The sequence below is a fragment of the Myotis lucifugus genome, unplaced genomic scaffold (genome assembly GCF_000147115.1).
Source record: "Myotis lucifugus unplaced genomic scaffold, Myoluc2.0 scaffold_935, whole genome shotgun sequence".
Taxonomy (NCBI): domain Eukaryota; kingdom Metazoa; phylum Chordata; class Mammalia; order Chiroptera; family Vespertilionidae; genus Myotis; species Myotis lucifugus.
In genome coordinates, this window is record NW_005871983.1 from 74,877 (window position 1) to 87,339 (window position 12,463).

The 12,463-nt window shown below is 50.3% G+C and overlaps 1 protein-coding gene across 1 annotated transcript; it reads left to right on the top strand.

The window, feature by feature from the left end:
- Positions 1–127: 127 nt before the first annotated feature.
- LOC111824115 (retinoic acid receptor responder protein 3-like) lies at positions 128–7,587 on the top strand. The gene is made up of 4 exons (XM_023747647.1): positions 128–217; positions 5,253–5,361; positions 6,900–7,150; positions 7,495–7,587. The coding sequence occupies exons 1-4, from the start codon at positions 128–130 to the stop codon at positions 7,585–7,587; spliced, it is 543 nt and encodes a 180-aa protein (XP_023603415.1).
- The last annotated feature ends 4,876 nt before the right edge of the window (positions 7,588–12,463 follow it).

Below are 12,463 nucleotides of genomic sequence, written 5' to 3' on the forward strand. Positions count from 1 at the left end.
TGCAGCCACTGCCGGCTGAGTGTCCCTGGGCAAGTCCCTCTACCTCTCTGATCCTCAGTTTCCCCAGCTGAGCATGTGGGTGCTGCTTCCTTCCCCTGGGCTTGGGCGGGTGGCAGTTATGGGGGAAATGTGCCAGCAGAGCCTGCTGGGGGACTGTGAGCCCTGTCCCCAGGGCAGGAAGCTGGGCAACAACAGGAGGGCCTTCTCCAATGCTCAGGTGCCCTCAGGATGCTGTCACCTGCTGTCTGTCAGCTCAGCATCTTCAAGGGTCCGTGTGCCGGGGCTGGGAGGACAGAGTGTGAGGTGTTGAGTGTTGGGTCCATGCACAGCCAGGGCAAACACAGGATGGAGACATGAGGGTCAGTGTGTGAGAGCAGAGAAGCTCAGACTCACTGGACAATGTTGTGGGGGATGGGCCTGGGCCCCAGCCTCAGGGAAGGGGGTTACATACAGGCTGTTGTGTTATCACCCTCCAGACACACACACAATACACCTGCATATGAATGCGTGTATTCTAGTGTGAGTGTATATACATGCAACACACAGCATACTCATGCACACGTTTTACACACGCATTCTGTAGAAATCTTCATACTCCCTATTCCAAGGTCATTTTTCCAAGCTTTATTTACTCACAGGGACAAGAGTTCCCCCCTCCCTATGTTACAGAAAAACCGGAGAAGAACCAAGCAACGCTCTGAGAGTTTGGAGTTACACTTTATTCACCGCGGTGGGCTTAGGGAACTGAATCCAAATTCTAAGCAAAGTTCTTATGGAAGAGCCAGCCCTTTGTGTGCTTAGTGGTTATCTTGCTGGCGGCCTTGAAAACCACACAGTTCTCATTCCATTGGGCTTATCTAGTCTCTGGCCTACAAGGTCAGAGAGCTAAGTTTATCTTCCTCATTATTTAAGCAGGCTAGAAAGCAAAGTTATTTTTTCAGAATAAGAGGCCGTCTAAAGAATAGCAGAGAATTCTAAACAGTAGTTTTACAGAATAGGGGTTTGCCTTCACATCCCCCCCCCCACCCTTGTCCCACAAGCTTTTTAGCCTGGTGGTACAATAACTACAGGATGTTACAGTGAACGGGGTGTCGATCGATCTTTTATTGCTTTCTGCTGACAAAGAACGACGTCCAAGGGGTTAACATCCTGTTTCTTCCTCTTGGAGAGGTTTTTAGGGAATTCTTCTGGCTTGTAGGACCATTTGAAGTTTAAAGGCATCTAGACGGGATGAGATAAAGCAAGTTAACAGATTTAGAAGACATGGTCCTAAGGTAATGGCTATGAGTAGCATTAACAGTGGTCCTGTCAATGGAAGGAGCCATTTCCAGATACCCCCCCATGCAGCCCAGGTCTCAGATAACTCCTGTCTTCTTCGTCTTGTTTCTTTTCTGTGTAGGAAGCAGTAATTTTATGGTGCTTCTGTATTCCAGCAAGGGCAGAAGAGTTCTCCTCCTGGGACTAGCCTCGGGTTCCGGCGGCACTCATAAAAAGACAAAATGAGAATTGCTAGAAAGATAAAAACAATGATTATCCAGAAATACCAGAGCATTTTGCCTTTAAGAGAATATAAGAAAGAAAGATTAGTGTAAGGAAGAATTCAGCAGGGTGTTATCTGAATTCTTTGGAGCAGGTTGATTGGCCAGGTCTGTTGTCTTCTTGAGGGTGATCCGCAGTGGGTGTGTCTGGTCAGGGGTCACCTTCCACTCAGGCTGGGCATCACTCGGCTGGTGGGCTGCTGCCACCCAGAGGCAAGTAGGTCACCCAAATGTAAAGGGGTCAAGTTTTTTGGACAAATAGTCTACCAATCTTTTTTAGGGGCTGAGACTTTGGGTGAGTACCTCTTTGACTATGCCCCTTGTCTTACATACCTAGAGGTGGAAATACTTACATCTGGTAGCACTAGTTGGCCCATTGTCCTTGCTCTGCTCATGTCTGTCTAACTGCCTAATATATTACCTCAAGGATCCTGGCTCCGAATTCTTTTAGGGAAAATGGATGTTGAATTTCTTCTGTAACTGCTTCATGCTGAGGAGAAACAGAGTTTTCTCTCAGAGCCAAGAGATTCTTGCTGTCTGTCAGAGGGATGATGAAGCCTGGGCACAGAAGGAGGTGGGCTTGTGATCTGGAAGAGACAAACTGTAACAAATGGTCCAGTGGAAGGGAAAGAAAACATTTCAGTTTTAATAACCTCTATTGAAATAGAATTTTTCTCCTTAAAATTACCTCTGTTTATTAAAAAAGTCAAATCAAGGCCAATTTATCTACTGTATTCAATTTGGCCTGATCATTTGCATAAATATAACAAGAATGGTAACTGACTATCTTGGCTGGAATTTCATGATTGAATTTTAATGTGCCCCATAGGGCCAGGAAGCCAAGCCATTCAGCTGCCATCAGGCCTGCCTGCAGTATCTGCTGAGTTAGGTGAATCCCTCACCTGTAGCAACTCCACCTGAGCCCACGCTCTAGGCTTTAAGGCCCATCTCAGTAGCCCTCCTACTCATCGCGGCCCAGAGTGTGTGGGGGTTCTGCAGGGACGTAGAGGCATCCTTATTGCTCCCCTTCTACTCTGACCAACTGCCAGTGATGGTAGGCATGGGCCTGATGTTTCAGCGCCAGCCATCTTCAGGGCTCCCAAGCAGGATACCAGGCTTTTCCTGTGGCATTCTTATTGGCTTCAAGTCTTCAGAGTCTAGACAGGTCTTTTTAAAACATGATACTCCAGTCAAAGTTTTCGGTTAATAAAACCACTATTAGGAACCAATCTTATTGAATCTATGCAAAGAAATGTATTGCCGTGACTTACTAAGCATTACCAAATTTCGGAGGAATTATATAAAGAGAAAAATTTACTGACCTGCTTTTAGATTTTCTAATTTTCCTTGTCCTTTTCATGGACTCTTTAGAGTAATATAACTGTCTTCAAATGGCAAGAAGAAATTTACAATGTGTCTATATTCAAATAGATAGTTACAGCTGTCCCTGTAGTAGGGTTCCCCTTACTTGACTAAAGGAGCTTTATTTCTTTACAGGGTCTTACATGTCACAGGACCTCACAGGGTCTGTAATTTCTGTAACAGAGGGCTAGTACTCACCACCTCACTACTTCCCTCTGTTCCAAACAGGCCTTTCCCAGTTTCCTACAGTTGAGGTTTGTGCCACCCCTGACATGGGCATGGTTACACAGGCCTGCAAGACAGTCTACAGGCTGCTAACTGTCTCTCAATGGAGACCAAAACCTGATGGGTATTCTTCTTTGCCCTGTTGGGCACCTGCCCTTTTGACAACTGCATTCAAATCTGTAAGTGAATTAAGGTTAATACAACATATTAATACTACTAAATATGATATTGGCACTATGGTCGTTTCAGGCAGCTAAATCTTCTGCTATTAAACATGACATATAGTAGGGCTATACGAACATCTTAGGGAGGTGACTAAAGTCTATTCTTGACCTTCCCATACAAGGCAAAATTGTCCTTGTCTCTTTGGAGCCATGTCCATGAAGATGCAGGCATCATCTAAGTCTATTATACAGTTTTCTGCAGGCCACTGTCAGGGTTGTGCATTGCGGCCAGTTCTTCTTTCTAGTCATAAACACAGTCTGTCCAATTTCCTTAAAATGTATTCAGGCACAGGAGAAAGTTGTTTTGCTGTACACAGGCAGCCTAACCTCTATACAACTGGGCTTGGACCTCTGCTTAGCAAACTGTAGTTTATAAGTTCAATATGCAGCCTTTAGTCCTCCTAACCCAATGAGGTTTCGGCCAGTCTCTGAGTCAGACTCCTCCTCTCTTGGAGAATTTCAAAGTCCTGATGGCTCCCAGGTCTAGGGAGAGTGCCCTTTTCTTTGCCCTTTTGTTAACCCTGTTTATTAGTTACAGGGCCCCACTATCTTTGTCTTCCCACCAGTCCCCTTCTCAGTAGCAAATTGTCTAGTCCCACATAAATAAACAGCTGTTCACTTATATTTCCTCAATGTTTCAGCATTCATCCCAATTCCATAATTTTTATTGAATTCCTTTTTAAAATTTTTTAACATGCAATTGAGAACAGTGGGTTTACTTTGTCCCAACCCCATGATGATCGGTGGCAAGAGACAGACAAGGGAAGGGGTGACCTGTTTTCACAGATCCTCACGCAGATGCCCGCCTGGCCGAGTCCCTTGCAAGCTTAGATTGGTCTTAGCTAAGGTGCACCCGTATAAACCCCGGGCCTGGTCACCTCCACGTGGGGGTGAGTCACCGTTATGCCATGTGATGAATCGCGGAACCGCAGGTTGGGGCCCACTCGGACTCCGTAACCAAAGTCGTGGAGCCACACAAAGGAGAGGAGAGGGCAGGCCCCCTCCCTCCACACTCACACACTTTCACCAGACATTGACTCAGAGTTTAAACAATCCACCCAATTCCTAACAAATTCTCAATTCCTGAGGGAGCTTTATGGCTTCCCGGGAGGTGATCAATCTCCCCTTCCACTCACTTGGAGTGGGCCAGACTGGTAGGGGATTGGGGCCCCTACCTTATCGATTCTGTCGACAGGTCCAGAAGTGTCTGTCCACTCTCTCCAGATGCTGGCTGGGTCCTGGGCTGAGGTCCGGGAGCACCCGGAGTCCCACGGTTCAATTCTGCTAAATCAGAGCGGCGCCTCCCGGAGGCCTATCCGGCTCCCCCGGTCCTCAAACCCAGTCCATACCGGAGGCCAAGAGGCCACATATAGGTTGGTTTTCCCGGAATGGCAGGGAACCAATGATGTTACAGAAAAACCGGAGAAGAACCAAGCAACGCTCTGAGAGTTTGGAGTTACACTTTATTCACCGCGGTGGGCTTAGGGAACTGAATCCAAATTCTAAGCAAAGTTACCAGCAGAACTTTCCTTTTTATGGAAGAGCCAGCCCTTTGTGTGCTTAGTGGTTATCTTGCTGGCGGCCTTGAAAACCACACAGTTCTCATTCCATTGGGCTTATCTAGTCTCTGGCCTACAAGGTCAGAGAGCTAAGTTTATCTTCCTCATTATTTAAGCAGGCTAGAAAGAAAAGTTATTTTTTTCAGAATAAGAGGCCATCTAAAGAATAACAGAGAATTCCAGACCGTAGTTTGACAGATTAGGGGTTTGCCTTCACACCTACACACACACACACTCTTCCCATGGGGTGAGCATCAGTAAGTAAATTCCTCGGCTGAGCACAGCTCCCAACCTGGGCCTCTAAAGCTCCATGAAATCTGTCTCACTTCCTGGTTTTCTTGCAGTTTCATGAAGAACCCAAGCCTGGAGACCTGATTGAGATTCTCCGCATCGACTCCTCGCACTGGGCCCTCTATGTGGGCGGTGGTTATGTGGTCCACCTGGCTCCCCCAGGTAAGGGTGTTGAAAGTATAAATCTCCTAAGATTTGTTACCATGATGAGAACAATCAAAGCCAAATGCCACCCTGGGAACCCGTGTGAGTTCTCCCTGGGCAGGGGTTGTGCTCCCTGTACATCCGTGTCCCTTGGGGGCATCTCAGTGGTCCCTCAGATCCTGACCCAGCAGGGAAAGAGGTCCGTGGGCCCCAGGGAAGCCGGCTGCGCCCGCATTGGATGCTCTCCAGCTCCGGCCCCTTAGCAGGGCACAAAGACAGATTTCCCTAAACCAGCAGCGTCTCTGGGGGTCCCGTTCTCAGGAAGGGACTGCCTCTCAGTGCTGTGTCCTGTTGCTCAGAGGATGTCACAGAACAGAGCGTCCTGAGAGGGTTTCCTGAACACCCTCCATGGAGCAGCTCTCCCAGGTCACACATCACAGCGAGAGTCTCACACAGACGCACATGAGCACCTGGAACCTTGATGGACGCAGGGACAGCAGGAGCAGGATGACAGCCGGTCAGAGAAGCAGGCAGGCCCCACACTGTGTATCGTCCATGAGAGAAAGGTGCTGGGATGAGCCCGCGCGCTGGGAGCACAGGGGCTAGTGCCCTGCAGAGCAATGGCACCCACACCTCGGACAGCAAGCGTTTGCGTTCTCGCTGGACAAAAACCGTCTCACGATCAGAAGAATCTGCTTGTCACTGACCAGGTTCTGTACGCTGTCACCTACACTGACAGAGTGGAAAACTGTCAGAATGGATGGCAAATAGTAAGCGAAACCCACCTAATGCAGACGACACTTAGGAGGCTGGGAACAGGGAGCGTGAGTGTGAGGACCGGGTCCTGCTGTGTGAGTGCAGGTGGTGTTTCCTCAAGGACGGGTGCTCAGTGCAGCCTCAGCCTCAGACTCAGCACATAAAGGAGCCTGCTGGTTCGCGTGCTCTTTAGTTCCCTCCTCTTAGAGAGCAAAACCCGGGCTCCAGGCTCAATGGGATTTGGACGCCACCAGCTGGAAGTGCTGTGTGGACTCTCCATGTGGCCAGAGCTGGGCCAGAAAAGGCTGATGATACCTCATGGTCCAGTATCGGTTGCTGAACAGAGATGAGAGAATTTACCATGAAATTCAAAAAGAGAATAAGTGAGGGAATATATGAAATTTGCACAGCAGAGTCTGAAACACAGTGGGACTAAAACAACTTTGATCTCTTTCTGAAACACACAAGTGCAAAGATGAACAAATACAATTTACTACCGTTGTTTACGGTGGATAAGCTAGGGACCAGCCAATACTAGGGACTTGGTCAACTAGATGATGTCCATTCATATAATGGAACACAGTGGCAGCCACTGACCATCACAACATTGATTAACATGAAAAAGTATTCACAGCTTGTTAAGGACAAGAGCAAAATCATTGACTCCTCCAATCACATTGGTGAAGGGACAGAAACAAAGCTCAATAGTGTCATCCCCTGGCCCTTCTTCCCTGTCTTGTATCTTCTCTCCATCCCTGGCCTCCCCCTGCAGTTCCTGATACTCGTGTGTCTGATTCCAGGGGAGAACTCTGAGGCTGGCGCCCCCACCGGCTTAGGGGTGGTGAAAAGGCAGCTCCTGGCAGAAGTGGTGGGAAACTGCTCCTATGAGGTCAACAACCACTTGGACCATCTGTACAAACCACGGCCCATAAAGGAGATGCTCAGATCTGAGAAGGAGATGGTTGGTAAGGAGTTGGAGTACAGTGATCTGAGCAGGAACTGTGAGCGCTTTGTCACTGATCTGAGATATGGCAAAGCCCACAGCCGGCAGGTAAGGCCCCCTGTGGGGGGCTCCCTCTCCCTTCTGGAGGTCTGCTTGGGATGGGGGGACGGACCTAACTACCAAGAAGAAAAATTACCCTGAATGATGCAAACATGGGTTCTTGGGGTTCCACTGGCTGGGAGTTAGGTGTTGAGAGCAAAATTCAGGTCTGCTCCTAATCCATTCTGGGTCTTTGGACAGCACACTTCCTCTCTGGGCCTCAGTTTCCCCATGTGCAGAAGGAGGGGATGTTTGGAGAAACTCTGGTGCTCTGGCCACCTCTATCCCTTTAGGATCCTTCGCCTCTAAGATCCACACTAAATGCAGCTCCTCATGCCCCTGTGTGCTGTCAGGGAAAGTCTGGGCCAACCCTGGACCATGACACATCTGCTAAGGCTCCAGAGAGCACTCTAATGAGAGATTCTCAAGGTCTGTGGCCTGTGTAAGGGTTCAAGAAGGTTCTTATGAGAAGACGCCGTGCAGCCAATTCTAGCTGAGTGTTCTTGGGCAAGTCCCCCTACCTCTCTGAATCTCATTTCCTATGTGAAGAAATGGGTGCTTTCTCCTCCTCTATCCAACCCAATAATGTAAGATCTGGGCACAGCTTTAACCCCTTCCTCCTTGCCTTTTTACCAAATCAAGCTAGTAGGATTCAAACCCCAGTGGTCCCTGCTCTTCCTGCTGAAGCACAGCATCTCCAGGGCTGGACCTCAGTGATTGGGTCATAGGGGTGCCTAAATGGAGGAGAATAAGAGTAGGAGTGGCAGTTTAGGATAGAAATAAGGAATTTGATGCTCAGGTGGGGTGTTTGAGGTGATCAGTTAGACATCCAGGTAGAGATTTTGAGTAGCAGTTGGAGGTGTGAGTGTGGAGTTCAGGGCTGAGGTGGGGCTGAAGATAGAAGTTTCCAGGCTGCACTTGGGAACAGTACACAGAGCACAGTGATCCCTGAGGCCATGGTTTCCCATCGTCTCCCCTCAGCTCTGCCACCACCTCCCTCTGCAGAGCTGGAGCCCAGGGAGAGCACGAAACCACAGAGCGATTCCCACTTTCACCCCCAGAGCTCTGACCCCAGGAGCCCAGGACAGAAGCCCTTTCCTCTGTGACCCCAGTCACCACCAAATGTCCCCACCATGGAGGATCACACCGGCCCTGGAGTGGGTGGCACAGAAGTCTGGGAGTTGGTCAGCAAAATGTGGGGTCACATAATCGGGAACAGGATGGCCCTGAATAAAGTCATGGGGGAAAGATGAACAAAGAAGTGAATTCCAGAGAAGCTTCCAGGCTAAATGACCACTGTTGGATGTTGGCATGGAATGAGGGCAAAGGGAAGCTGGCCCCTGGTCTCAGATTGGGCGGCCTGGGGTGAGCGCTGCAGGAGGTTAGCTGAGGTCAGACACAAACAGCAACTTAAACTGAAAAATTCTCAAATCAGGAAGCTGTGGTGCCCTGGGCAGGGACACTGAGGAGCATGGAGGAGGTGATAAGGCAGGAAGGGGTGAAAGGAGACCATGATGGGGCAGAGAAGACCCAGTGCAGCCACTGCCAACTGAGTGTCCCTGGACAGCTCCCTCTGCCTCTTTGGGCCTCAGTTTCCCCAGCTGAGCAAGGGGTGCTGCTTCCTTCCCCTGGGCTTGGGAGGGTGGCAGTTATGGAGGAAATGTGCCCGCAGAGCCTGCTGGGTGACTGCGAGCCCAGTCCCCAGGGCAGGAGGCTGGGCAACAACAGGAGGGCCTTCTCCAATGCTCAGGTGCCCTTAGGATGCTGTCACCTGCTGTCTGTCAGCTCAGCATCTTCAAGGGTCCGTGTACCGGAGCTGGGAGGGCAGAGTGTGAGGTGGTGGGTGTTGGGTCCATGCACAGCCAGGGAAAACACATGATGGAGACATGAGGGTCAGAGTGTGAGAGCAGAGAAGCTCAGACTCACCTGGACAATGTTGTGGGGGATGGGCCTGGGCCCCGACCTCAGGGAAGGGGGTTTACATACAGACTGTTGTGTTATCACCCTCCAGACACATACATACACCTGCATATGCGTGTCTGCATCCTAGTGTGAGTGTATGTACATGAAACACACAACATATCCATGCTCAATACACCCAGACACACATACATTACACACACATTCTGGACAAATCTTCACTCTCCCAATGCACAAGGACATTCTTCCAGGCTTCCAGTTACTCACAAGGCAACCTCTAGAAGCTACAGCACGCTGAGGACCTCACAGGGGACTAGAGTCCTCCACACACACACGTGCTTCCCATGGGGTGAGCATCAGTAAGCAAATCCCTATGCAGGAGACTCTGCAGCTTCTCTGAAATCTGTCTCACATTCCTGGCTGTTTTCTTGCAGTTTCGTGCAGAGCCCAAGCCTGGAGACCTGATTGAGATTCCCCGCATCGGCTACTCACACTGGGCCCTCTATGTGGGCGATGGTTATGTGATCCACCTGGCTCCCCCAGGTAAGGGGGGTTGAAAGTAGGATTTAGCAAAGATTTGTTACCATAAAGAGAACAATTCAAAGCCAAATGCCATCCTGGGAACCCCCATTGGTTTCTCCCTGGGCAGGTCTTTTGCTCACTGCACATCCGTGTCCCTGGAGGCATCTCAGTGGTTTCACAGCCCCTCACACAGCACGGAAAGTGGTCCGTGGGCCCCCGGTAACTCCAGCTACGTCAGCATTAGGAGCTCTTCAGCTCCGTGCTCTTGAGCTGGGCGTGTCGATAGATTTCATTAAAACAGCCGCGTCTCTGGGCCCCACAGTCTCATAAAGAAGAAGAATCAGTGACGGTGGATGGTCAACTGGACAATGTCCGTGCATATAAGGAAGCACAATCGCAGCCACTGAGCACCACAGTATTCATGAGGTTGAAAAAGTATTCACAGCTCATTAAGTAAAAAGAGTAAAATCCGTGAATCCTCCAATCACATTGGTGAAGGGACAGACACCAAAGCTCAATAGTGTCATCCCCTGGCCCTTCTTCCCTGTCTTGTGTCTTCTCTCTCCCTCCCTGGCCTCCCCCTGCAGTTCCTGATACTCCTGTGTCTGATTCCAGGGGAGAACTCTGAGGCTGGCGCCCCCACCGGCTTAGGGGTGGTGAAAAGGCAGCTCCTGGTGGAAGTGTTGGGAAACTGCTCCTATGAGGTCAACAACCACTTGGACCACCTGTACAAACCACGGCCCATACATGAGATGATCAGTTCTGGGAAGGAGATGGTTGGTAAGAAGATGGAGTACAGTGATCTGAGCAGGAACTCAGAGCACTTTGTCACCGATCTGAGATATGGCAAGGCCCGCAGCCGGCAGGTAAGGCCCTCTCTAGTGGGCTCCTTCTCACTCCTAGACATCTGCTTGGGAGATAGGGGAAAAGAGGGCTTTGCATCCAGAAGAAAAACTTACCAGGAACGAGGCAAAATTATGCTCTTTGCTTCCAGCTGACTGGGAGTCAGGTTGTCGGAGAAGAAATCTCTGGTCTGTTCCTGATTCACTCCGGGTCTTTGAAGAGGTCACTTCCTCTCTGGCCTCAGTTTCCCCATGTGCAGAAGGAGGGGATGTTTGGAGGACCTCTGGGGCTCTGGCCACCTCTATCCCTTTAGGATCTTTTGCTTCTAAGACCCACCCTAAAGGCAGCTCCTGATGCACTGTGTGCTGTCAGGGAAAGTCTGGGCCAACCCTGGACCATGACAGGTCTCCTAAGGCCCCAGAGAGCCGAGCAAGAGATGCTCAAGGTCTGTGACCCCTGTAAGAGCTCAAAAACATGTTATGTAAAATCTGGGCACATCCTTACCTCTTTCCCCTCTTAGCAAAACACAGCTACTTAAGAAGTAGAAGAGGATTCAATCCCAAGGGCTCCCTGCTCTTTCTGCTGTACCACAGCACCTCCAGGGCTCACAGCCCCTGTGATTGTGTGATGGGCAGCCTGGATGGAGCAGAATGAGTGGAGGAGGAACAGGTTTGGGAGGAAATTAGGAATTTGATGCTCATGTGGGGTGTTGAGGTGACCAGTTAGACATCCAGGTGGATCTGTTGAGTAGCAGTTGGACGCTGACTCTGGGTTTCAGGGCTGGGATGGGGCTGAAGATAGAAGTTTCCAGGCTGCACTTAGGAACAGTACACAGGGCCCAGTAATCCCTGAGGCCATGGTTTCCCATTGTATCCCCTCAGCTCCGCCTCCACCCTCTCGCTGCAGAGGTGGTGCCCAGGTAGAGCACAAACCACAGAACCATTCCCACTTTCACCCACAGAGCTCTGGCCCCATGAGCTCAAGCACCAAGATCCCTCCCCTATCCTTTCCCTTCAGGACCAAATGGCCCATCCATGGAGGCTCACACAGGCCTTGGAGTGGGTGGGACAGAAGTCTGGGGATTGGTCAGAAAGACATGGGGTCACATAATCAGGAACAGGATGGCCCAGAATAAAGTCATGGAGGAAAGATGGAGAAAGAACTGAATTCCAGAGAAGCTTCCAGTCTAAATGACCACTGTTGGTTATTAGAATGCAATGAGGGCAAAGGGAAGCTGGCCCCTGGTCTCAGATTGGGCGGCCTGGGGTGAGCGCTGCAAGAGGTTAGCTAAGGTCAGACACAAACAGAAGATAAATTGAAAAATTCTCAAATCAGGAAGTTGTGGTGCCCTGGGCAGGGACCCTGAGGAGCAGGGAGGAGGTGATAACGAAGGAGGGAGGGAGGAAAGGAGACCGGGAAGGGTCGGGGCAGAAAAGACCCAGTGCAGCCACTGCCAGCTGAGTGTCCCTGGGCAAGTCCCTCTACCTCTCTGATCCTCAGTTTCCCCAGCTGAGCAAATGGGTGCTACGTCCTTCCCCTGGGCTTGGGAGGGTGGCAGTTATGGGGGGAAATGTGCCAGCAGAGCCTGCTGGGGGACTGTGAGCCCTGTCCCCAGGGCAGGAAGCTGGGCAACAACAGGAGGGCCTTCTCCAATGCTCAGGTGCCCTTAGGATGCTGTCACCTGCTGTCTGTCAGCTCAGCATCTTCATGGGTCCGTGTACCGGGGCTGGAGAGGGCAGAGTGTGAGGTGTTGGGTGTTGGGGCCCATGCACATCTAGGGAAAACACATGATGGAGACATGAGGGTCAGTGTATGAGAGGAGAGAAGCTCAGACTCACCTGGACAATGTTGTGGGGGGTGGCCCTGGGCCCCAGTCTCAGGGAAGGGGGTTTAAATACAGGCTGTTGTGTTAACACCCTCCGGACATATACACAATATACCTGCATATGCATGTCTGCATCCTAGTATATGTACATGTCTCTGCAACACACAACATATCCATGCACAATTCAAAAAGACACACATACATTACACACA